The sequence below is a fragment of the Loxodonta africana genome, chromosome 1 (genome assembly GCF_030014295.1).
Source record: "Loxodonta africana isolate mLoxAfr1 chromosome 1, mLoxAfr1.hap2, whole genome shotgun sequence".
NCBI lineage: Eukaryota > Metazoa > Chordata > Mammalia > Proboscidea > Elephantidae > Loxodonta > Loxodonta africana.
Window position 1 is genome coordinate 16,270,609 of NC_087342.1, and position 26,767 is coordinate 16,297,375.

General features: G+C 42.5%; 1 protein-coding gene across 1 annotated transcript in view; it reads right to left on the minus strand.

Annotated features, from left to right (window-relative positions):
* The window catches only part of SLC12A8 (solute carrier family 12 member 8), a 170,306-nt gene that overhangs the window by 62,860 nt on the left and 80,679 nt on the right, over positions 1-26,767 (minus strand). Inside the window, exon 5 of the mRNA XM_064286104.1 lies at positions 9,110-9,223. Coding sequence (XP_064142174.1) covers positions 9,110-9,223 — 114 coding nt within the window. The remainder of the gene's footprint in view (positions 1-9,109; positions 9,224-26,767) is intronic.

The following is a 26,767-nucleotide window of genomic DNA, read 5'->3' on the forward strand; positions in this document are numbered from 1 at the left end:
AAGTCAGCATCTTAGAGACCAGTGAAGTTGCAGTGAAATTTAAAAGACAGCATGTATGTAAAGTGCTCAGCACAGTGACTAACATAGTATGCTACTATAATGATGGTAATTCTTATTGAGATTTAGAATAATTTTATAAAAATTACAAATTAATTCTATAAATAAAATTATAAAGATAAACATGTATAGTAATTAAGCATCCTTCTTTCCCCCGTTCCTGTACACAAGCCCATAAGAACGAAGTGGGGTCAGCCTCATATTAAGCTCTGATGGCTCCAAGAAGTTGTGGCAGGTCCAAGGGTGACCTCAAATTATCCAGTGCCAGGATGGGGGCAATCAGGGATGGGGCACCTGGAAACCACCAGCCAGTCCAGAGGGGCCCAGCAGATTCCCAGAGCTTCACAGGGTGTTTGTGAGCAGGGAGAGGCAATCAGGCCCAGAGAGGTTAAAGGGGGCCACAGAAATCGCATGGCTATTGACCACAAAGGTGACTAGGGATATTCTGGTAAAGGCTATTTGTTTCCCACCATGTTTTTATGCTGCCTGCTGGGTGTGGTCAACCACAGACCCAGGAGTGTTGACTGTAGCCAAAGAAGCCTTATCCCTTCCAGTAAAAGCTTGGGATTTGGGGACAAGGGTTACATGATGTCACAGGACTGGTATTATTCTCTGTGAGTTTCCATTTCCTAGTTCCTCCGGGGTTATGGTGAGGATCCCAGGAGTGGCTGCGTGTGTATATGGGCATATGAAAATCCTAAGGTCAGAGACATTTGTTTTTCAGGGAAAGTTTGGTGGTGTGCCTTAGAAAAGGAAAGTGCTTCAAGAAACAAAGCCCCACCCCAAACACTTCAACCACCACCACAGGGTGTGGTGGGGTGAGTGCAGGGGGATGACATATTTCACAAATCCAGAAAAGATACCAAAACCAACACTTCAACTGCTCTTCCCAGGAAGCCACCTGCCTTGGGATAAAATATCTGAAGTAACTTAAATAATATTTCTCTGACCGGAGGTTGAGGGGGAGGCAGGGGGCCAGAAGCGTTTGTTCTTTCCAAACTCCTCTCTTCTCTCCATAGCCTGAAGCTTCTCGTGTTCCAGAAGAGGATGGCGTTGGAGGGAGCCCCAGCCATGAGTCACTCAGAGCTAATCCATGGCAAATCTGTCACCATGGGAACTGCCAATCATTCATGCTTTTCATAGCTTAGCCAAACATCTGCCAGAAGAAAGTGAAGTAGTCCATTTCATTCATCCCACCTACCATGCTTACATTTGGGCCCCCAGTAAACAGAAAGAACCAGGGTAGGGCAACTTTCCACAGCAGGATGATGACCCAACTCTGGTCACTAATTAGCTGTGTGACCTTTAGCAAGTCCTTCATGAACTTCTCCTTCCCTCCTTGATCAAATAAAGCATCAGATCAGAGATTCTCAATCTGGTTGGGACTAGGGGGTGAGGAGCGAAAAAATGTATCTGTTGAGAAGTATTACCAGAAGGGCTGGTGTTGAGAAGCCTGAGTAGTTTGAAAAAGTGTATTCAAAACCAGAATTTTTATCTGGAACATTACAAAATAATATTTGCATAATTTAAGACACAGAAAATAAAGCTTGACACATAGTCTTAAATAGCAATCTTTCTCAAAAGAAGGATGAAGACACCTCTGCCTGGTGCAGGAAGTCGTATCAGAATTCCCAGTGAATGAGAAATTTTTAGTATGATTATCAAAAAGAAATGTGGATTAAAAAAAAAAAAAGGTGAGTCCATGGAATAGCTGATCTCAAATGTCAATCCAGCTCAGATCAGATTCTGGACCACGGGGTGGCATCTTCAAGCCTGAGGCCACCGCAAATTCCTGCCTGGAGGGAGAGGCACTCAAGGGGAGCCTCACCTCCCCCACTCCTGTGCCTACACTAAGTCCCTGTAGAAAGACCTTCTCCTGGTGGACACAGAGCACTGAGGGAGCCCTGGGCCTGCTGCGCCCACTCAGGCCAGGCATCAGCTCCCTCTCAAGGACGCGGGTCCTGGAGAGGCAAGGAGGGAAGCTGTGGAGCAGTGTGGAGGGGGACCAGGCACTGAGACAAGCTGGGGGTGCCTGAGAAGAACCAGCTCCCTCTAGAGTGCTACAAACCATGGAGGGCCCCAGTCCCTGACTCAGGTGTAACTGCTAACGGATATCGGGACTCACTGCTAGGCACAAGGGAGCCCTCAGATGGGAAGCTCCTGAATGCATGCTCAATTTGTGTATGGGGAGAGGGCTGGAAATATTTTCAGATGTTAACATATTGTTTAGTCCCTCTATTTCCCCCTTTCATTTTCCATCCATTCAAGAGGAAGCTGACCTATATTGTATTGCCTTAGGGAAGATACCTGGCGGGGGGGAGCAGAATGTGCCTATACATTATTTTGGCTTCTGCTTTTTAAAAGCCTGGGCCTTTAGGAGATCTTAGACGCTTGAGGAAGTAGAAACGAAGCAGCAGAAGGACTGGGCAAAGTACAGGGGAGACAAGAGCAGAATCTGTTACATAATTTGCGGGCCCAGAGCACAATTGAAAGGTGGGGGCCCCTTGTTCAAAAATTATTAGGGTTTCAAGTCGGCAATAGCAGAGCATTAAACCAAGCAAGGGACCCTTCTGAGGGCAGGGACCAGTGTGACTGCACAGGTTGTAGTCCCATGAAGCTGGTTCTAGATGGGACTGGCCCCCATATTCCAACAGAAGATTGACCCTGGAGTTGGGGGCTGGGAGAGAGAGGTTCACTGGTTCTGGAGCAATGGGGACCGGGGCTCCGCTCCCTGGAAGGAGGGTCTGGAAGGCACTTAGATTTCCAGGCTCAGCAAAGATTTCTGGTTCCCAAACGTGGCTCAGAAGCAGCAGAGAGCATGGCCCTGAATGGACCTGAAGACAGGACAATGGAGGACCAGGTTCTGTGGACAGAAGACGAATGGCCAGAGCCCCTCCCCCCGCTCCACCCCCAGCTTGCCTTGTTTCTCTGTACAACCCTAGAACTGGCGTATAGCATGGCAGGGCCAGGCAGAGGTGTCAGGAATCACTGAGGTTAGTTTTCTGGCAGAATGGAGACTTAGAGTCAGAAATTTAAGTTGCAAAGAAAATTAAAAAAAAAAAAGAGATGCACTATTTCTGGCACACATACGTTTGTGGACCAGGATTCCATCTGCCAATACCTAAGCCTGGCTCCAGGCTTGTTCTCGTGGCCAGCCTTCAGAGGCATCAGTTAGGAGGCCATTGCAGGGGTCCAAGTGAGAGACGGAGCTTGGGCCAGAGTGGTGGAGGTGGTAGACATAAAGAGAAATAGAATTGAGTAATGTTTAGGAGGTAAAACTAATGGGACTCAGAGGGTACTGGTAAGAGACAGGTGTCATGATGACTCTATTACTGGTGTGAGTATTTGGCTGGAAACCAAAACAAAACAAACCCATTGCCGTCGAGTCGATTCCGACTCATAGCGACCACATAGGACAGAGTAGAACTGCCCCATAGAGTTCCAAGGAGCATCTGGTGGATTCAAACTGTTGATCTTTTGGTTAGTAGACGTAGCACTTAACCACTACACCACCAGGGTTTCCCAGATAGAGGTGCCATTTACTGAGATCTGGAATATAGGAGAAGAACCAGTTAGAAGACGGGTGGAATCAATTTGGTTATGAACACTTTGGGTCTAAAATGGCACTGAGATACCCAAGAGAATGTGTCATGTAGGCAACTGTATATATGACATAAAGCTCAGAGGAGAAGTCTGAGCTAGAGGTGTAAGTTTGGAGTCATCAGCTTTTTTGATGGCAATTGAAAAATGGGCATGGATGAGATTCTAAGGAAAATAATCAAGGAAGAATAGGGCAGGGGCCAGGAATAGCCTAAAGAACTCCAACTTTTTTTTTTTTTAACTTTGTTGTTGTTATTGAGAACATATACAGCAAAATATATACCAATTCAACTGTTTCTACATGTACAATTCAGTGACATAGATTATATTCTTCGAGTTGTGTAACCATTCTCACCCTCCTTTTCTGAGTTGTTCCTCCTCTATTAACGTAAACTCACTGCCCCCTAAGTTTCTGTCTAATCTTCTGAGTCACTGTTGTCACTTTGATCCCAAACACACACACACACACACACACACCCATTGCCGATGGATCAGTTCCGACTCAATGACCCTATAGGACAGAGTAGGGTTTCCAATGACCGGTTGGTAGGTTTGAACTGCTGACCTTTTTCGTTAGCATCTGAGCTCTTAACCACTATGCCACCAGGGCTCCTGATCCCATATAAATAGTTCTTAAGAGACATAAAGTACCTCAACATTTAGTGGGCAGACAGAAGATGACGCAGGCCAGAGGGTGGGAGGGAGACAAGAAGGGCGCTACGTTATAAAGGCAAGAGAAAAGGAGGGAGTGGAAAGCTGCTGAGAGGTCATAAATTGAGAATTAAAAATGCCCCTTGAATTCAGTGACCTGGAAGTCACTGATGATTTTGGAAAGAACCATCTCACTGGAGAGACAGGCTTGGATTTCCAAAAGGAGACAGTCAGGGAGTTGCACAGTAGTTAGGAAAATAGAGACAGGGTGTACAGACAAAGCTCTTACCACTTTTGGCTGTGAAAAGAAAGAGAGAAGAAGGGCCATTGCTAGAAGGAGAGGGGAGATTGAGGAAAGTCGATTAAAAGTGTTAATTTTCGTTTTTATTTTTACAGGTTTACTGAGGCATGGCAGACATACAATTAGCTGCAAATGTTTAAAGTGTAACAATTTGAAAAGTTTTGACACGCGAACACACTTGTAGAACCATTGCCATAATCCAGATAAGGAATGTATTCATCAACCTCCAAAATTTCCTCTTGCCGCTTTGTAATCCCTCCCTCCAGCCCCACTCATCCCCCATTCCCAGGCAACCACCGATCTGCTGCCTGTCACTATAGTTTGTATTTTCTATAATTTTATTTTAAAGCAAAACCTATTGCCGTCGAGTCAATTCTGCCTCATATCCACTCTATAGGACAGAGTGGAACTGCCCCATACAGTTTCCAGGGAGCGCCTGATAGATTCGAACTGCTGACCTTTTGGTTAGCTGTAGCTTTTCACCACTACACCACCAGGGTTCCCTTTATTTTGAAAAGTACCCCTTTTTGTCTGACTTCTTTTACTCAGCATAATTATTTTGAGATCCATCTATATTATTTATATTCTCAAATGTATCAATATTTGACCTTTTTATTGCTGTGGGGGTTTCTACTGTATGGCTCTACCGCAGTTTGTTTATCCACTCATCTGTTCATGAACACTTGGGATGTTTTCAGTTTGGGACTATTACAAATTAAGCTGCTTTGAACTTTCATGCGCAAGTCTTTATATAAACATATGCTTTTGTTTTTCTTTAATGACTAACTAGGAGAGGAATGGCTGCGTGTATGTTTATTTTTTAAGAAACTGCCAAACTACCTCCAAAGTGATTGCACCATTTGACATTCCCACCAGCAATGTATAAGAGTTCCCACTTCTCCACATCCTTGGCAACACTTGGTATAGTCAGTCTTTTTAAGTTTAGACATTCTAATGTCGTTGCTGTTGTTGGGTGCTGTCGAGTCAGTTCCGACTTATAGTGACCCTACACACAACAGAACAAAACACTGCCTGGTTCTGCACCATCCCCACGATCGTTGCTATGTTTGAGCCCATTGTTGCAGCCACTACGAATCCATTTAGTAGAAGGTATTCCTCTTTTTCAGTGACCCTCTACTTTACCAAGCATGATGTCCTTCTCCAGGGATTGGTCCCTCCTGATGATGTATCCCAAGTAAGCAAGACAAAGTATTGTCATCCTTGTTTCTAAGTAGCATTCTGGCTGTACTTCTTCCAAGATAGATTTATTTGTTCTTCTGGCAGTCCATGGTATATTCGATATTCTTCACCAACACCATAATTCAAAGGCATCGATTCTTTGGTCTTATTCATTGCCCAGCTTTCCCATGCATATAAGGCAATTGAAAATCCCATGGCTTGGATCAGGCACACCTTAGTCCCCAAAGTGACATCTTTGCTTTTTAACACTTTAAAGAGGTCTTTTGCTGCAGATTTGCTCAATACAAATCTAATAGGTATGTAGAAATATTCATTGTGGTGGTGATTTGCATTTCTCTAATGACTAATGATATTGAGTATCTTTTGGTGTGTTTATTTTCATCTGTATATCTTTTCTTGTAAAATGTCTGTTCAAATAATTTACCCATTTTTAATGTTTGTTTTCTCATTATATATATATGTATTCTAGCTACAAGTCCTTTATCAGATATGTGATATGCAAATATTTTCACCTGGTCTTGACTTCTCGTTCCCTTAACAGCGTCTTTCAAAGAGCAGAAGTTCTTGATTTTAATGAGGTCCAATTTATCACTTTTTTTTTTTTTAATATAGATCACGCTTTAGGTATTACATCTAAGAAACCTTTGGTCACAAAGATTTTCTTCTACGTTTTCTTCTAGGAGCTTATACATTTTGGTTTTATATTTGGGCCTATTACCCATTTTGAGGTAATTTTTTTATATGGCATGAAATATGAATCAAAATTCTTTTTTGGTATGTGGTTATACAATTGTTCCAGCTCCATTTGTTGAAAGATTATCCATTTCTTTACACCTTTTTCAAAAATCAACTGATTATCTCTGTAAGGATCTTTTTCTGGACTCTCTATTCTGTTCTATTGGTCTACTACAAATTCTAATTCCCAAACCTTCAGAAAACCAAAAAACTAGATCGAGTAAAAATGTAATCATTAAGGAGGAGTTTCCACTTTTGGTAATGGCAGAGTAGCTCCTACTGGACTAATCTTTCCATAGATAACAAGTATAAACCCTGAAAAAATACAAAAAACAACCGCCTGAATGATTATAATCATGCAAAAACTGGAGAGGGGTGTACACTAGGAAGAAAGTGACTCACTGAATGAGTTTCCTATTTTGTTTCATTGCATTTTTTACGGCTTTTTGCCTGAAGGCCAGGCTGTGCCATGCAGTGAGGCCAAAACTCTGATAGAAACCTACAATTTTACTGACTTGAAAAATCAGAAGACTGAAATCAGGGTTTCTAGAGCAGCTACAAAGTAAGTGAAGAAATCCTGGGGGGAAAAAGCCCCAAATTATGTGTATAAACTCTGTCTAAATCTCTGGCTAATCCCTAAAATATGCTCACATGAGGCAAATTCCAAACAGCCCAGTTAAGGCCAAAAAAAAAAAAAGCTGAACAGATAGCTGTTCTTCATCAAAAGAGATTCTGGAGTTTGAGTCCAGCCAAATTAACTGCTTGCTAAAACAAGAAAAAACATAAGATTCTTTGGCTAAATATCTAACAGAATCCAGAGGTTCCACAACATAGTATTCACTAATGTCCAAGATTCATTCCAAAATTACTAGACATATGAAGCAACAGGAAAACATGACCAGAATTCAAGAAGGCAATCAATCGGGACCAACCCTGAGATGAGAAAATACTGGAATTAACAAAGATTTAAAGCAGCATCATAATTATGCTCAAGAAAACAAAGTAAAAAATGCTTACAATGAAGAAACAAATAAGAAGTCTCAGAAGAAAAATAAAAACTATAAAAATGAATCAAATGGACATTTCAGAACTGAAAACTAAAATATCTGAAATAAAATTCACTAGATGGTCTTAACAGCAGATTGAAAATGACAAATGAGTCAACGAACCTGAAAATAGACCAATAGAAATCATCCAAAATGATTAGCAGAAGAGGGAAAAAAGATTGAAAAAAGTGATTAAGACGGTAAGGGAGGGTGGAAAAAAATTCATTGAAATCTATATCTAATCCACAAACTTCATGCGATGGAGGGGTTTTACCTCTATTGCCAGAAAATCTTTTCTTAGAACTAAACCAAAGAAGCAAAATTGCTGGCTTTGAGCTTCTTCTCTTCTTTTCTGCCCCTATCATATCAGAAGAGAGGAAAATAAGTAAGGAAATGGTCACATGTAGGAAGCCAGAGGAAGACAAGGAGGCAAGATCAGGTATACTCCTGGTCATTAACATATCCTTGATCAAAAGTGATACGCTTTTCTGAGTCTGTGCCCTGGCGACAAGCCCAATATCTAGCAAATGGTTGTTTACTATAGATGATTTGGTCAACATGTTAGCTTAAGGAACCCAAGAATAAGGCAAGAGTTCTCTAGGAATCTCAGCTTTGGGAGTCTCTTCCATGGCCACTGTAGAGGGGAAAAGTGGGAAAAAACAGGATAAGGCATTTAGTCATTGTCCATGGGATCCTGGTTTGGCCTACACCCAAAATGACAAGGTAAGAAAATTTATGCTTTGTTGTTTAACAATTTATGCTTCTAAATTTTAAATGTTTATAAAGAGATTGTACTATCTTGAAAAACTGTCCGTATTATATATGATATAATATTAAGTAAGAAAATTATACACCATTTATAGTATAAACACAAACATTTTTTAAACACTTATACATATAATACGAGGGAAAGAAAGAGAAAAGACTAGAAATTTTATGCTTCTTCTGTAGGAGAAGATGCACAGTTGGGGGAAGGGGAAAGTGGGGTTTCAAAACCAGGTATGCATTCATTCCAGGTGTGAAGAGGGCAGCTTGTCCTGCTGAGGAATCGATCCTGTTCAGCCCTACAAGAAATATGTCCTCTCTATAAACTTGGCCAAAGTTGTCAACATATAAGGCATAAGAAGGATTAAATCATGTTTGGAAACTTTAGGAATTATAAACAAGTAAACGCTATGTTAAAATAATAGATTCTCAGTCAAAGCTAAGGCTATCTCCTACCACCACCCACCACCACTAGAGCCAGAGATATACATGCTAAGAGCACCCATACCCATTGTCGTCAAGCTGATTCCGACTCATAGCAACCCTATAGAACAGAGTAGAACTGCCCCATAGGGTTTCCAAGGAGTGACTGGTAGATTCAAACTGCTGACCTTTTGGTTAGCAGCTGAGCTCTTAGCCACTGCGCCATCAGGGCTCTGATAAGAGCATATGTAGACTAATTATGATATTCGGTTTGGGGAATTAAGCATTTAAACCCCCAATGTAGAGTGAAAAAGAACTCAAATTACAGTACCTGTGGCTGCAGGGAAGAACACTCCAAAGACAGTGAAGAAAGACTCTCCAGGGCTGTAATCTGGCAGAGTATTGTTCTGTAGCACTTCTGGCGAATATCCAATAAAGCCATGTTCTGAAATAATAAAAAGGACAACAGAATGAGTCACGTGATAGTAAATAGCACAGACTTCCTTAGATTACAAACCTATTTTCTGTAGCTTTAAACATTAAATGATGTGAGGGGGTTGTGGGCGAAGAGAAGAGAGAGAGAGGCTGACAGAACCATCTTCTTTCCCACTTCTAGGGCTTAACTTTTGTGTGTATATATCTCTATCTATACAGATACGTTGTTGTTGCTGTTGTTGTTATGTGCCGTTGAGTCAGTTTTGACTCATATAGATATAACAAAAAATATATAGGTACATGAAAAATGTCATGACGGGGAACAGCGGTTACCTCTGAGAAGGGAAACCTTTTCATTTTTTGATTTATAGACTTTAAACCAGTACCAGTTGCCACTGAGTCAACTTCAACTCATGGCGATCCCATGTGTGTCAGAGTTGAGCTATGCTCCATAGGATTTTCAACGACTTATTTTTTCAGAAGTAGATCACCAGGTCTTTCTTTAAAGATCCCTCTTACTGGACTTGAACCATTAACCTTTCAGTTGCAGCCAACCATGTTAACCTTTTGTACCACCCAGGAACTCCTTAGAGACTTTGTGTTGTTTTAAGTTGCCGTCAAGTCAATTCTGACTCATGGTTTAGTATAGTTTAAATCCCTTTCAATGAGCATTCATTTATATTTATGTGTTTGTTTTTAATTAAAAAAAATTTAATTAATGTTTGCAAGTTACTTTCATGGGCCTCAATTATCTACAGAATGAAGTCCACACTCCTTAGGATGAATATCAAAGTCCTCCACAACCTGGGAACAACCTAGCATTTCCAGCTCAACCTTTGCCTTTTCCTCTCCCCAATAGCCACAGACAGCTCTCCCCAAGAACATCAGTAATATCCACCCCGGGCCATGGATTAGGCTGCAGCTCCTGCCTTCCAGATCATTCTTCCGTATCTCTAAGCATCAATACTATACTCACTCTTCAAGCCTAGCTCAAATGTTGCATCCTTTGGGCCTTATATCAACTTCCTAATTAGATCAATTAGCTATTTGTACTATGATTAGCCATATTAAGTCTTTCCCTAACTACACTCCTTCAGACAAGAAATCCAGTATTACACATTTCTGTCCCCCAGAGCCAAGCACTGTACCTGGCACACAGTACATAGGTAGCAAATATGGGTCACATTGACAATCTTTTTCTTGACTCACTCAGCTATGGACATATCTAGCTTCCAAGCTTTTTTTTTTTTTTTTAAGAAAAAAGAAAGTTTTATCCAGCATATATTCAAAAAGGCAAAATTGGGAAGTGGACAAGCATGCAGCCAGGGCTAATGTCTGCCCAAATCCAAGGAAATATTACCGAACAGACAAAGGTGGGGAAACAGACAAGCATGCTACCACAGACATGTCTGCCCAAATTTAGAGAATATTACAGAATAGGTAAAAATGGGAAAACAGACAAGCATGTTGCCACAGCCATGTCTGTCTGAGTCCAAAGAAAGTTAGAGTCATCAGTATTCATTAACATTACAAATGGACAAAACCATTGAAAGGTTCACCTTTTCACAGATTGGCTAGAAACTGTGATCCTACATTTCGAATCGTCTTTCTTAACAACCATTGGTACAGGTTTCACTCAGGAGGGTCTTCACTGGTCCAACAAATTTTTTATTCACTAAATGCTAATAGAAGAAGATAAGAGTAGAAAGTCTTTCTAGTTCTGGCTTATGTGAAAGGTTCCTTAAAAGATATTTCTCAAGATTACCTTAGCTATTGTGTTTATACCTCAGGGCCCAGTTGATGTGTCCTTGTGAGTCCTTGTGAGCCTTTGCGAGCCCAGCTCCAGCTGGGTCACATTCTCTATGCTCAAGGACAGGGAATAATGATTCCAATATTATTTCCTAAATCATTCCCTCCTTTTGATCAGAGATTAGAAATAACACATCGATGATCAATACCTGGACTTAGTCAAGCTCTTAGATGGCGATCACGGCAGGTTCTTCAAACTCACAGTGCTGGTTAGCCTCCAAGCTTTCAAGTCGACTTGTTCACATACTATAGCAGGACTATCTCAGATATGATTTCTTCAAAGCATTTAAAACATTTTTGTACACTGATTTTGACAAGATTTTTCAAGTGGTTTCAATCCTACAAGCACTTTACTTTTTGTCAAAAGACATCATTTTGAACAGCATCTGTGTACATGCTAATAAACTATGGAATTTTAAAGAACAAGTCAAGTGTTCTTGGGCTCAGGAACACTCAGGGTATTCAGGCTTTGCAATTGAATCTCATCTCTGAGAATGAGTTGGTTTATTTCTGATGACTGGTCTAAGAGAAGCCAATCCCTGCTCCTTATAGGCTGGATGTTCAGACACCACTCAACAGCCAACCCCTAGGGCTGTGGTGCCTCATCCTCCACCCACCTCAGGGCTTAACTTCAACCAGAGTTTCCATCCACAAAAGACAGCCCCTGCTAAGCTGATGAGTCCAGTGAGATTGCCAGAGCTTCTCGCAGCTTCCAAGATTCATAACTTCATAGGAAAAGTATTTTTCAAAAAAAAAAAGTAAAGTAGAATTAAAGCTCAGCGAAGCACAAGGGACCTTGGGAGTTCAGTGAGGACTTAAAATCACTGTCAATTTCTTTCTTCTGCCTGAACACAAAATTCATTCTGGGACATTAAATCCCAAGCACTGTGCAACATTTCTGAATGGTTTGGCATCTTTACAAATGGTCTTCTCCTCATGAACAAAAAGGCAGTAATAGCTAAGTTAACTTTAGCTTCTCCGCTGGCTGACCCTGCTGACTAGCCTTTCTGAGGAGAAAATGAGCCCAGCCTGTCTTGGAACTGAGCTCAGCTAAGCTGGAATAAGGCACACATCTGAGAGCACATCTGAGCGGAGGGCTGTGTGCCCTGTGCAGGCCAGGCAGAGCAGGACATAAACACCTCATCAGGCGCCATTTATCTCAGTAGGCCCAGAGGCAGCCCTGGGGAGACTAGATAGGTTGAAGGGCTTTGCCCTGGGCACCTTGGAGGTTCAGAGGGATTTCAGGCCCAATAGATGAGTCACTGGGAAGCCCATTCCACCGAGATCCATAGATTGAGAAAATGATTCATCTGGCTCCCAAGCGAATATGGGGAGGAGGCCTATCTCAGGTGCCCTCTTTCTGCTGGGCCGATAGCCAGCACAGCTCACACACACTCACACCAGTACTCACATAGATACCACCACTAACTCTCTCCTCCCAGATGCAATTTTGAATCTTTCTCAAGGAAATAACCTCAACTCTGAAAAGAACTTTATGGACAAAGATGTTTGTCAATGCTTTATTTATAGTAATGCAAAACTGGGGGTGGGGTTTAAAGATCTAATTATGGGGGGGTTATACATCTGAAATGTATGTAAAGAGTCTGTAGTATCATGGAAAATCGTCCATGTTATATATGATATAATGTTAAGAAAACTACAAAAAAACTTTTTAAGGAAAAAAAGAGAAAAGATTAGAAGGAGATATACCAAAATATTAACTGTGGTTGTCTGTATAATGCAATTATGGTCAATTTCTTTTTCCTGTTTTTTTTTTTTTAACAAATTGTTCACATTTTCTTCAATAAGCATAATCAACTTATTAAAAGAAAAATCTCTTTTAGGAAAATGAGTGAAACAACCCATAACTAAATACCCACTGTCTCCAGGCAACTTTTCTATATACCAGTATCTTTTCTTCTTTCCTTTTCCCCTCTTCCCTTTCTCCATTTTTTTAATTTATACTGTACCTGCTGGAGGTGGGGCCAAGAAGGAAGAGTAGTCAGACACTTCCTGTGGTCCCTCTTACAAAAAGGACCAAAAAAAACAAGTGAATCTATTATATATAACAATCTAGGAGCCCTGAACACCAAAGGCAAAGTTGAGGAATTGGACTGAACAGCAGTTGGAGGGAGAGATGGTTCAGAAGCAGCAAGGAGTTGCCAGACTTGACCCAGGGGGAACCAGGACCCTGCAGGCCAGATCAGCTGGTGTGAGCAGTGAGACAAGTGGTGGCACCTGGGACACGTTTTCTGCATTGGGAGAGACCAAGCAGCAAAGAGTCTACTCAAGCCTCCAAAGCCAGTGAAAAGCAGTGCTCAGTTGGCAAAAGATAAGTACATGTGTCTAACCAACCATGCAGATCACAAAACACCCCTTTGGGAAAAACCTCTCTCCCATTTACCTGCCCTCTCCCTGCTCTGCACTGGGTCCTGGGCCAGCTTCAGAAATTGCTGTATTCCCTGGGCTGGAAGTAGGGCCTGTCATGTGTCTTAAGCCATTCTCCCAGCCTTGGAGAAGGAACAAATTAACAAATAGGAAAAAATAACCTGCTAGCTACCCTAAGCCAAGAACTCAGGGCAGGTACAGCTCCTTTGCCTAGGCATAGGCATAAGGGGTCCACAGACTTTGAATGCCTTTCACAGCTGCATCGACCTATGTGGGCCCATTTCAACAGAAACAACAGGGTATATACTTAAAGCCTAACTTCAACTGTATCGGCTATATGGTGGAGTGGCTTGTTCATGACATTTGACACTGCTCTGCCTATTAAGCAGGATCCTCACCTACTCACATCAGGGGCCTGAGGACTAGTGGCTCCACCCACACCATCTAACCACTCATGACAGAGGTCCAAGAATAAGTTGTGCCTCCCAGTCCTTACAACCAAAAGCACTGGGTGCCTATATAGTCTGGCTGCAAAACCCACCCACCTATGCACTCTAGGAAACAGTGACACGCTTTCCTCCCAGACACTCAGGAGCAACTGTCAGCCCCCTGCCTTGCTCAATGCATGACCCCCTACTGCAGCCAGATACTTGTGCCTACACCAATCATCCCGCCTGTCTAGCACTGTAGGTGAGAGCCTGCACCACACATTTGGTAACTGACTAAGTGGACACCTGAGCTGAATCCGTACAAGAAAAGTGAATGGACTCCTGGGCTCACATACCTACTAACATCCTGGTGACAGGATGTTAGAGCTTCAAAGTCACCAATAATTAAACTAGCTCACATGAGCAGCCTATTTGGCAATATCAAAACAAAACAAGAAGCTAGGATACAGTAAGCAAACATAAAATAAATAAATATAATAACTTATTGATGGTTTGAAGACAACGGTCAATATCAAATCACATAAAGAGGCAGAACATGATGACTTTAGCAAGCTCTCAAAACAAAGAATCAAGAAATCCTCCAGAGGAAGATAACTTGCTGGAATTACTGGCGGTAGAATACAAAAGATTAATATACAGAACTCTTCAAGAGATCAGGAAGAAGATCAGGCAGAATGCAGAATAAACCAAGGAACACAAAGACAAAGCAATAGAAGAACTTAAGAAGATTATACCCAGTGCCGTCGATTATACAAGAGCATAATAACAAATTCAACAGGCTACAAGAATTCATAGAGAGACAGCAAACAGAAATCTAGAAGATTAACAATAAAATTTCAGAATTAGACAACTCAATAGAAAGTCATAGGAGTGGAATTGAGGCAATGAAAGCCAGAATTAGTGAGACTGAAGATAAAGCACTTGACACCAACTTATTTCAGGAAAAAGATAAAAGAATTAAGAAAAATGAAGAAACCCTAAGAATTATGTAGAACTCTATCAAGAGGAATAACCTAACAGTGTTATTGGAGTACCAGAACGAGGGGGTGGGGGGTGGATAACAGAAAATACAGAGAGAATTGTGGAAGATTTGCTGGCAGAAAATTTCCCTGATATCATGAAAGATGAGAAGATATCTATCCAAGATGTTTCACCGAACCCCATACAAAGTAGATCCCAAAAGAAACTCACCAAGACATATTATAATCAAACTTGCCAAAATGAAAGAGAAAGAGAGAATTTTAAGAGCAGCTAGGGGTAAATGAAAAGTCATCCACAAAGGAGAGTCAATAAGACTAAGCTTGGACTACTCAGCAGAAACCATGCAGCCAGGAAGGCAATGGGATGACATATATAAGCCTTGAAGGAAAAAAATTGCCAGCCAAGAATTATATATCCAGCAAAACTGTCTCTCAAATATGATGGCAAAATTAGGACATTTACAGATAAACAGAAGTTTAGGGAATTCATAAAAATCAAACCAAAACTACAAGAAATACTAAAGGGAGTCCTCCAGTTAGAAAATCAATAACACCAGATAACATCCCAAGATTAGAACACAGGACTGAGCAACCAGATATCAACCCAGATAGGGAAATCAAAATAAATAAATAAATCAAAGCTAAAATGCTCAAAAGAGGGAAACAGAGGTGTCACTATGTAAAAGATGAAAACATTAAAACAAAAAAAGGACTAAAAAATGTAGTCATAGATTTTTCATATGGAAAGGAAGTCAAGGCAATATAAGGAAATAAAAGATTGGTTTAAACTTAGAAAAATAGGGGTAAATATTAAAGTAACCACAAAGGAAACTAACAATCCTACACATCAAAATAAAAAACAAGAAAAACATGAAGACTCAGCAAGTACAAAATCAACAACAATGAAAAAGAGGAAAAGACAATAAAGAAAAACAGCTCAGCACAGAAAATTAAGCAGATCAAAGAAACTGTCAAAAACACATGAAAAAAGACATCAAAATGACAGTATTAAACTCATACCTATCAATAATTACACTGAATGTAAATGGACTAAACGCACCAATAAAGAGACAGAGAGTGGCAGAAGGGACTAAAAAACATGATTCATCTATATGCTGCCTTCAAGAGACACACCTTAGACTTAAAGACACAAATAAACTAAAACTCAAAGGATGGAAAAAAATATATCAAGCAAACAACAATCAAAAAAGAGCAGGAGTGGCAATATTAATTTCTGACAAAATAGACTTTAAAGTAAAATCCACCACAAAGGGTAAGAAAGGACACTATATAATGATTAAAGGGTCAATACATCAGAAGGGCATAACCATAATAAATATTTATGCACCCAATGACACGGCTCCAAAATACATAAAACAAACTCTAATAGCACTGAAAAGAGAGAAAGGCAGCTCCACAATAATAGTAGGGGACTTCAACACGCCACTTTTGGTGAAGTACAGAACATCATGAAAGAAGCTCAATAAAGACACAGAAAATCTAAATGCCACAATCAAACAACTTGACCTTGTAGACATATACAGAACACCCCACCCAAAAGCAGCCAAGTATACTTTCTTTTCCAACACACATGGAACATTCTCCAGAATAGACCACATATTAAGCTATAAAGTAAGTCTTAACAAGATCCAAAACATCGAAATATTAAAAAGCATCTTTTCTGACCACAAAGACATAAAAGTAGAAATCAATAACAGAAAAAGCAAGGAAAAAAATCAAACACATGGAAACTGAACAACACCTTGCTCAAAAACTATTGGGTTATAGAAGAAATTAAGGATGAAATAAAGAAATTCATCTTCTCAGATAACCATGAAAACACACATCCTACCAGAACCTTTGGGACACAGCAAAAACAGTGCTCAGAGGTCAATTTATAGCAGTAAATGCACACATCCAAAAAAGAAGAAAGGGCCAAAATCAAAGAATTAGCTCTAGAACTGAAACAAATAGAAAGAGAACAGCAAAAGAAACCCTTGGGCACCAGAAGAAAGCAAATAATAAAAATTAGAGCAGAATTAAATGAAATAAAGAATAGAAAACAATCCAAAGAGTTAACAAGACCAAAATCTGGTTCTTCGAAAGGATCAATAAAATTGATAAACCACTGGCCAAATTGACAAAAGAAAAACAGAAGAATAAAGTAACCAAATAAGAAATGAGATGGCCAATATTACAACAGACACAACTGAAATTAAAAGAATCATAACACAATACTATGAAAAACTATACCGTAACAAATTTCAAAACCTAGAGGGAATGGACAAATTTCTAGAAATACACTACCTACCTAAACTAACACAAACACAGGTAGAACAACTAAACAAACCTATAACAAAAGAAGAGATTGAAAATCTAATTTAAAAACTCCCGACCAAAAAAAAAAAAAAAAAAAGGCCCTGGCTCTGACGGCTTCACTGGAGAATTCCACCAAACTTTCAGAGAAGAGTTAACACCACTACTACTAAAGGTATTTCAGAGCATAGAAAAGGATGGGATGCTCCCAAACTCAGTCTATGAAGCCAGCATAACCCTGATACCAAAACCACGTAAGGACACCAGAAAAAAGGGAAACTTACAGACCAATATCCCTCATGAACACAGACACAAAAATCTTCAACATAATTCTAGCCAATAGAATTCAACAACATATAAAAAAAATAATTTACCATGACCAAGCGGGATTCATACCAGGTATGCAGGTATGGTTCAACATTAGAAGAACAATTAATGTACTGCATCACATAAATAAAACAAAAGACAAGAACCACACGATCATATTAATTGATGCAGAAAAGGCATGTAACAAAGTCCAGTGCCTATTCGTGATAAAAACTCTCAGTAAAACAGGAATAGAAGGGAAATTTCTCAACATAATAAAAGGCATTTATACAAAGTCAAAAGCCAACATCATCCTAAATGGAAAGAGTCTGAAAGCATTCCCCTTGAGAATGGAAACCAGACAAGGATGTCTTTTATTGCCACTCTTACTCAACATTGTGCTGGAGGTCCTAGCCAGAGCAATTAGGCTAGAAAAAGAAATAAAGGGCATCCAAATTGGTCAGGAAGAAGTAAAAGTATCTATTTCCAGATGATATATTATACACAGAAAATCCTAAAGAATCCACAAGAAAACTACTGAAACTAATAAAAGAGTTCAGCAAAGTATCACGATACAGGATAAACATACAAAAATCAGTTGGATTCCTCTACACCAATAAAGAGAACTCCGAAGAGGAAATCACCAAATCAATACCACTGACAATAGCCCCCAAGAAGATAAAATACTTAGGAATAAATCTAACCAGAGACGTGAAAGACCTATTCAAAGAAAACTAGGAGACACTACTACAAGAAACCAAAAGAGACCCACATAAGTGGAAAAACGTACCTTGCTCATGGATAGGAAGACTCAACACTGTAAAATGTCTATTCTACCCAAAGCAATCTACGAATACAATGCAATCCGGATCTAAATTTCAATGGCAATCTATAATGAGATGGAGAAACAAATCACCAACTTCATATGGAAAGGGAAGAGGCCCTGGATAAGGAAGGCATTACTGAAAAAGAAGAACAAAATGGGAGGCCTCACACTACCTGATTTTAGAACCTATTATACCACCATGGAAACCCTGGTAGTGCAGTGGTTAAGGGCTACAGCTGCTAACCAAGAGGTCAGCAGTTTGAATCCACCAGGCGCTCGTTAGAAACTCTATGGGGCAGTTCTACTCTGTCCTATAGGGTCGTTAGGAGGTGGAATTGACTTGACGGCAGCAGGTTTGGCTTTTTTTTTTTTTTTTTTGGTTTATGTCACCATGGTAGTCAAAACAGCCTGGTACTGGTACAACAACAGATACATAGACCAATGGAACCGAATAGAGAATCCAGATGTAAACTCATCTACTTATGAGCAGCTACTATTTGACAAAGGCTCAAAGTCCATTAATTGGGGAAAAGACACTCTCTTTATCAAATGGTGCTGGCATAACTGGATATCCATCTGCAAAAAAAATCAAATAAGACCCATCCCTCACACCGTGCACAAAAACAAACTCAAAATGGATCAAAGGCTTAAACATAAAATCTAAAACAATAAAGATCATAGAAGAAAAAATAGGGACAACATTAGGAGCCCTAATACATGACATAAACAGTATGCGAAACATTACTAACAATGCACAAACACCAGAAGAGAAACTAGATAACTGGGAGCTCCTAAAAATCAAACACTTATGCTCATCCAAAGACTTCACCAAAAGAGTAAAGAGACAACCTACAGGCTGGGAAAAAAAAATTGGCTATGACAAATCCGATCAGCATCTAATCTCTAAAATCTACAAGATACTGTCAGACCTCAACAACAAAAAGACGACCCAATTAAAAAATGGACAACGATATTAACAGGCACTTCACCAAAGAAGACATTCAGGAGGAAATGGTCACAATCATTATCCATTAGAAAAATGCAAATCAAAATTATAATGAGATACCATCTCGCCTCAACAAGGCTAGCATTAATCCAAAAAATACGAAATAATAAATGTTGGAGAGGTTGTGGAGAGACTGGAACACTTATACTCTGCTGGTGGGAATGTAAAACGGTACAGCCACTTTGGAAATCAATTTGGTGCTTCCTTTAAAAGACAGAAATACAACTATCATATGATGCAGCAATCCCACTCCTTGGAATATATCCTAGAGAAATAAGAGCCATCACAGGAATAGATATATGCACACCCATGTTCACTGCAGCACTGTTTACAATAGCAAAAAGATGGAAACAACCTAGGTGCCCATCAACGGATGAATGGATACACAAATTATGGTATATTCATATAATGGAATACTACACAAAAATAAAGAACAACAATGAATCCATGAAACATCTTGTAACATGGATGAATCTGGTAGGCTTTAGGCTAAGTGAAATTAGACAGTTGCAAAAGTACAAATATTGTATGAGACCACTATTATAAGAACTCAAGAAAAGGCTTAAACATAGAAGAAAACATTCTTTGATGGTACGAAGGTGGGCAGGGAGGGAGAAGGGTATTCACTAACTAGATAGTAGACAAGAATTATTTTAGGGGAAGGTAAGGACAACACACAATACAGGGGAAGTCAGCACAACTAGACTAAACCAAAAGCTAAGAAGTTTCCTGAATACAACTAAACACTTCAAGGGACAGAGTAACAGGGGGGAGGGGGGTCTGGGGACCATGGTTTCAGGGAATGGACTTCTAGGTCAATTGGCATAACAAAGTTTATTAAGAAAATGTTCTGTATCCCACTATAATGAGTGATGTCTGAGGTCTTAAAAGCTGGCAAGCAGCCATCTAAGATGCATCAATTGGTTGGTCCCAACCCACCTGGAGCAAAGGAGAATGAAGAACGCTAAAGACACGAGGAAAATACGAGTCCGAGAGACAGAAAGGGACCACATAAACCAGAGACTCCATCAGCCTGATACAAAAAGAACACAACAGAAAGTCCTTGATGGAGCAGGAGAAAAGGGGGGTGCAGAACTCAAATTCCAGTAAAAAGACCAGACATAATGGTCTGACCCAGACTGGAGGGACCCCAGAGGCCCCCGGACTCTCTGTTAGCCCCAAACTAAAACTATTCCCAAAGGCAACTCTTCAGACAAAGATCAGACTGGACTATAAGATATAAAATGATACTGGTGAGGAGTGTGCTTCTTAGCTCAAGCAGACACATGAGACTAAGTGGGCAGCTCCTGACCAGAGGCAAGATAAGAAGGCAGAGGGGGACAGGAAGATTTAATGGACACAGGAGATACAGGGTGGAGAGGAGGAGTGTGTTGTCACATTATAGGAAGAGTAACTAGGGTCACATAACCATCTGTGTATAAGTTTTTGTATGAGAAACTGACATGAATTGTAAACGTTCACTTAAAGCACGATAAAAAAAAAAAACAGAAAGATGGGCAAAAGATATGAATAGGCACTTCACCAAAGAAGACATTCAGGTGGCTAACAGATACATGAGGAAATGCTCATGCTCATTAGCCATTAACTGTAAAAAAAAAAAAAAAAAAAAGAGAGAGAAAGAAAGAAAAAAAAGTTGCTGTTGAGTCGATTCCAGCTCATAGAGACCCTAAAGCACAGAGTAGAACTGCCCCATAGAGTTTCAAAGGAGCGCCTGATGGATTCGAACTGCTGATCTTTTGGTTAGCATCTGTAGCACTTAACCACTAGACCACCAGGGCTTCCATTAGCCATTAGAGAAATGCATATCAAAACTATACCTACTTCTCAAAATGATTTGAGGTGACTTGAGATAGGCAAATAAAATCACGGACAAAAAAAAAGTGATCATGTCCAGTAAGGAGAGGAACAATAATACTGGGGAAGAAAGTGAACACTAAATGAGAGAGAGATGGGGAAAGAGACAAGAGAGAAAGATCACGCGAGCAAGCTCACCCACTTCTGTGTCTCCATGGCACACAATCTGCGGTCTCTGAACAAAGCTTTGAGGTAAGATCCTGTAGTGATATCCCTCAGACTGGAAGTTGGGGCCCAGAGATGTAATTTTCTAACTTTTCAACTAAGCCCACTCAGGCAGGGCATTGGGTCCCATGGCCCACCCCTCACCTGGGCCACTTCTCAGTGGATGAGAAGGAGCCTTGTAGGCTTGTGTGGTAGGCCCTGCATCATTTCCTCAGCCCTTAACCTCCAAGGCCTTTATGTTCACAGTCCCTACCCCGCTTCAGGCCTCCCAGTCCTGAGCAAGCCCCCACGGAGGCCCTCACCCTTCCTTCTTCTGGGGTCCCAGTCTTTCTCACAGACCCCAAACCTAGTGACCCAGCTGGACCTCAATCTTACGCAGAATGGGTGCCCCAATCACAAACAGATATATCTGATTGACTTTTCCCAGTTGTGGTACGACATGAGGTCAGCTGGTTATATCCAGGGCACAGAGCTGAGGCAGACGCTACTTGCCATGCCCTCTTACGGTGGGTCTTGATGCAAGATCTGCTCAACTTCAAGACCAAAGATACTTAATCCTTTCAGTCATGAATCCTTTTGAAAAGGTGATGAAAGCAGGGACCTCTCTCCCTAGACACCGCCATTTTGCATACCATTTGGGGTTTCCCAGACCCATGAAGCATGTCTTGAGGGGTACAGGACCTCTACTCTTGGTCCTATCTCTGCACCTGAGACTGTTCTGTTCTACCAGACCCTGCATGTACCCACAACTTCCCAATTCCTGACGGCCTCATGCCCTGCCTCAGGGTTGAAAGCAGACCCGAGAGTGCTGTTTTCGTACTGCAAGTCTCTGTGTGCACAGGGATTTTGTGGATCCCCCCACGGACATCACAGGCAACCTCTATTGTTGTTAGTTGCCTTCGAGGCCATTCTGACTCATGGCGACCCCACGTGTGCAGAACAGAACTGCTCCATAGGGTTTTCAAGGCTGTGACGCAGACTGCAAGGGCTCTCTTCTGAGGTTCTTCTGGGCGGATTTGAACTGCCAACCTTTCAGCAAGTAGCTGAGTGCTTAACTGTTTCCACCACCAAGGGACTCTGGGAAAACTCTATTCTGAAAATAATGATAAAAAGAAAAACAAACCAAACTCGTTGCCATCGAGTCAATTCCAACTCATAGTGACCGTATAGGTCAGAGTACAACTAACTGGCCCATAGAGTTTCAAAGGAGCATCTGGTGGATTCGAACTGCCCACCTTTTGGTTAGCAGACATAGCTCTTAACCACTGCACCATCAGGGTTACCGTCTATGTGCCAGGCACTGTGTGCTCAGTCTTTACAAAGTCACCTTGATTCTCACAACTTCTTGCAAAACGAGAGTTGAGAAAACTGAGACTCAGGAAGGTGAACAGCCTTGTCCAAGGCCACGCAGCCTGATGTAAAAGCCCTGGTCTCCATATTCTCCCTCTGGGAGGGCCAGGCCTCTTTCTCCAGGATGTTGGGCTCCAGGTCACTGGCACTGCCCTGCCTCACAGAGAGAACCTCAGAGCACAGGTTCTCCTTGAACTCCAAGAAACGTACCCAAGAGATCATGGCAGCTCCCTCCCTCTGCCTCTGTGGAGGGCAGACAGGTGTCTCCCCCAGTGGGATGCCACAACCTGTGGGTAGCGATTGGTGGGCTTGCACAGCTGGGAGGAGGCAGAGCCGGACCTGTTACCCAGGTCTGCCTGAATTCAAATGTTTCCATCTGCCATAGTGCGCCTCTGTAATTCATCCTAGATTGGTTTCCCCAGGGATTTCTAAAACTTGCTGATTGACCTCAAAAGGATCCTCTTGCCTCAGGGGGCTTTTGGTTCCTCTGTCGGTACAACAGGAGAGCTGGGCTAGGTGCCCTCTCAGCTCCCACACCTTCTAAATCTGAAAGGAGAGGGATGCCCTGTGCCTGCAGCTGCTGCAGCTGAATGTAGGGAGTTTGACCTGGACATCTGCCTCTGTACCCAAGGAGTAAAAATACTTTGGTCCCATTTGAGCTGTGCAGTTTTAGGAAGAACAAAAACAGAACAGGGGGAAAAAAAAAAGGGAGAGAGCAAATCACCATAGGCCTGGGGCAGGAACTGGCAGAGGGGAAGGACTTGAAGGTCTGCATGCAGAAAAGGCTTGGCCTTCCCACCCAGATTCGGGTCATTGGGGCTTCTTGTGATGGGGCCAGTGGGCTGTGGTTCTGGGTTCTGCTCTCCAGGGGTGCTGGTGAGACCCCTACCCACCTCCACTTGGCCAAAGGCAGTCAACTCTGTCACAAGTTGAAATAAAGAGCGGCTCTTGCAGAGTTGGGTTGGGGCCCACAGCCCTACCCCAACAACCCAACCTCACACTAACCCGGCAACCCCTGCTTAGGTTGCTGCTGGGAAGCTCTAGGTGGCACCTGTGGGCTCCCCCCTCTTCCCCCGGCCCCCTCCCTGACGCCCTTGGGGTCTGCTGAAATTAGAAGAGGCAGGCGGGAAGTCATCAGCCCCCGCTTGTGGGGGTTGCGGCTACTGACTAACTTAGAAAGTGAGATTTCTAAAAATGATGTTGGCAGTGGCAGTTGCCGCCCCCGCCACCTCGCTGCGAGCTGCGGGCTCCGGAGGGGCTTCCGGCACTGGCTTTCTTCTTGGCTCAGGTCTCCCCACCCTTCAACCAGCGAGACAGCCCTTTCCTGGGAACGGACAATGGGAGAGGCTGGTCCAACCAGGAATAGAAAGAGCGGAGGAAGGGCCCGGGAGAGAGGAAGGGAGGGAGGGGACCAGCAGCACGGACCCAAAGGGAGGGGTGGGGCCTGGGAGATCACAGGAAGAGCGACTATGCAAGGAAAAGGAAAGGAGAGGCCCAGGTTCTGGGAAGGGACAGCACACCAAAACAACGCTTGAGGGCGGTGGGGGAGACAAAGGGGCGCTGGCTGGGCAAGAGAAGGCCACACCGAGGGCGCCAAGAATCCCAAGAGGAGGAGGAAGTACAGTACAGTGTGCACTAATGATGACATGAATTGGGCCTTTTACAATGGCCAGGCTTTGGGCCTTAAGATGGGGCTCCTCCTAAGGCCTCCTAAATGGTGAGCTGAACTGGAATCCAGGATGGTCTGCCCAGTTCCATTTCCTTGGCCACCCTGGGACACTGTGTCACTGGGACAGAGATCTGCAGCCTAGGAGGAGAAAAAAAAAAAGGAGAAGGGGACAACAAATCTGAAAAAGAGGGGACAGTGAAAAGGGAAGAAAGGGATTGCCCAAGGAAGGGCTATGCCACTAATGTCACCTGCAGAGTCCCTGCCCAAGCAGTCCCATAGCGACCATGATACTTCTCTAGATTCTAGATGGTCTAAAACAGCAATTAAACCAGCGTGCTCCCAGCCCACCCGGGCTGGTCCAAAATCAAACCAAACCCATTGGCTGTTAAGTCAATTCCAATTCATAGCGACCCTCTATAGGAAAGAACTGCCTCACAGGGTTTCCAATGAGTGGCTGGTGGATTCAAATTGCTGACCTTTTGGTTAGCAGCCAAGCTCTTAACCACTGTGCCACCAGGGCTCCTGGGCTTGTCAGTGGAGTTTTTTTATCTGCTGTGGCTTTGCATTAGCTCCTGGGGCTGCAAAGGGTGATCAAGATGGAGAGGGTGGGCCCAGGCAAAACTGAGCTCAAAGAGCATGGATTTGGGAGAAGTCCGGGCTCTGCTCCCGCTTTTGGGGTTACAGCATCGGTCTCTGGGAAGCAAGGGAAGAGCCACCTGCGTTCAGGCCCTGATTCTGCACAGACTTGCTTACAGTGGGGCTGTAGGTGAGCCCTTCCCCACTAAGCTCTAAAATGCAAAATCTGACTCAGTCAGTCTGGGAAGAGGTTCTCAGATCCTGCATTCCTGATGAGCTCCCAGGTGAGAGTTCTTGGTCTGCAGATCACGCTCCAGTAGCAGAGTACTAGGTGATTTTTCAGGATCCTTCCAGTTCTGGGAAAAACTGGTGGCGTAGTGGTTAAGTGCTACAGCTGCTAACCAAAGGGCCGGCAGCTCAAATCTGCCAGGCAATCCTTGGAAACTCTATGGGGCAGTTCTACTCTGTCCTATAGAGTCGCTATGAGTTGGAATTGACTCAATGGCACTGGGTTTGGTTTTGGTTTGGTTCCAGTTCTGAAAGTTGCCCCAACCAGAAGCCTATTTTTAGGGTCCAAGGCATACTGACCAAATAAATACATCATCAATTTCCAATGGTAGACGTAAAATTCCAAGCTAGCTTCATACCTCCCTGTTCCCTCTTTTCTTACTCTGGCTGTCAATACAGTGTGTGGCCCAGAACCATGAAATAAGCTCATGACTACATTTTTTATGTTAATAAAACAAAACAGTTGTAATTTATAATAATACGCATATTATCATATGTTATATAACATAATACCACAGGGTCTTATTTTAATTTTCTGCTGTTTTCGATTGTCTTGCATTAGTATAGACGATGAAAGGTTAATGAGAGAAGGAAGTCCGCATGGTGAAATCCATTGTCCCACTTTACCAACTGAGCAAATGAACTCAGAGATGGAAGCCAGTTGTCCAGAAGACACGAAGAGTCTAAAATGGAACAGTAACCCTAATTCAGGGTCCAGTTTAGAGTCTAGATAGTGCCAGGTCCCATTTTGCTGGGCCTTCCCATCAAACTGGTTCATAACCATCCTAGTAGAGTGTAGGTGATCAAAGAAAGAGTTTTGAATTGAACCACATTGATTTCAACTGTATTGATCACGGCCCGAGGAGGGCTGCAGAGAGGGAAGAGGAAATATGGATTGGTTTGGAAGAGGTCCCCATGGCACCTCCCTGAAGGCATAGCTTTCAATCCCCACAAGAATTCCAGGCAGTTAGCTGGGGGCCTTCCCTGGGCCACAGTCTCCTCTCTGGCTTCAACTCTGCTGTTTATCCTCCAAAAGGAGGGAGGGGAGAGGATGTGAGCAGGGTTTCCAGCTCCCAGGCCCCCACCCAGAGAGAAAATACACAGATGGCTGGGCATTCCCATAGGGGCCAGAAGGGAAATCTGCAGAGGGGCTGGGCCTGCCCCAGAGGGCCAGGAATCCCACCCAGATGTCCAGGGAGGAGCAGACTGGAGCATCTGCTGGCCCCTGGGGAAGGCCCGCACCCAGTGGGAAAACATGTAGGCAGGAGACAGGCCAGAAGATTCCCCAGGGCTGGGCAACCCAGGGGACGAAGCCTTTCCGCCAGCGGGGTGGAGTGGAGGAGTGATGTCAGGGCAGCCCCTCTGGCTTGGGAGGGGGATGGCTAGAAGCTTCCAGCAACAACTTCTAAAATCTAGATCAGCTGGGCTTCTTTTGGAGCAAAAGATTCCTCACTTAGGAAAGAGAAGACGAACGTTTTCCTGATGATGAATGATTTCTAATATCCAAGAAATTGTTCCATCTGCTAACGTGGATCTATTTTAAATGCGTAA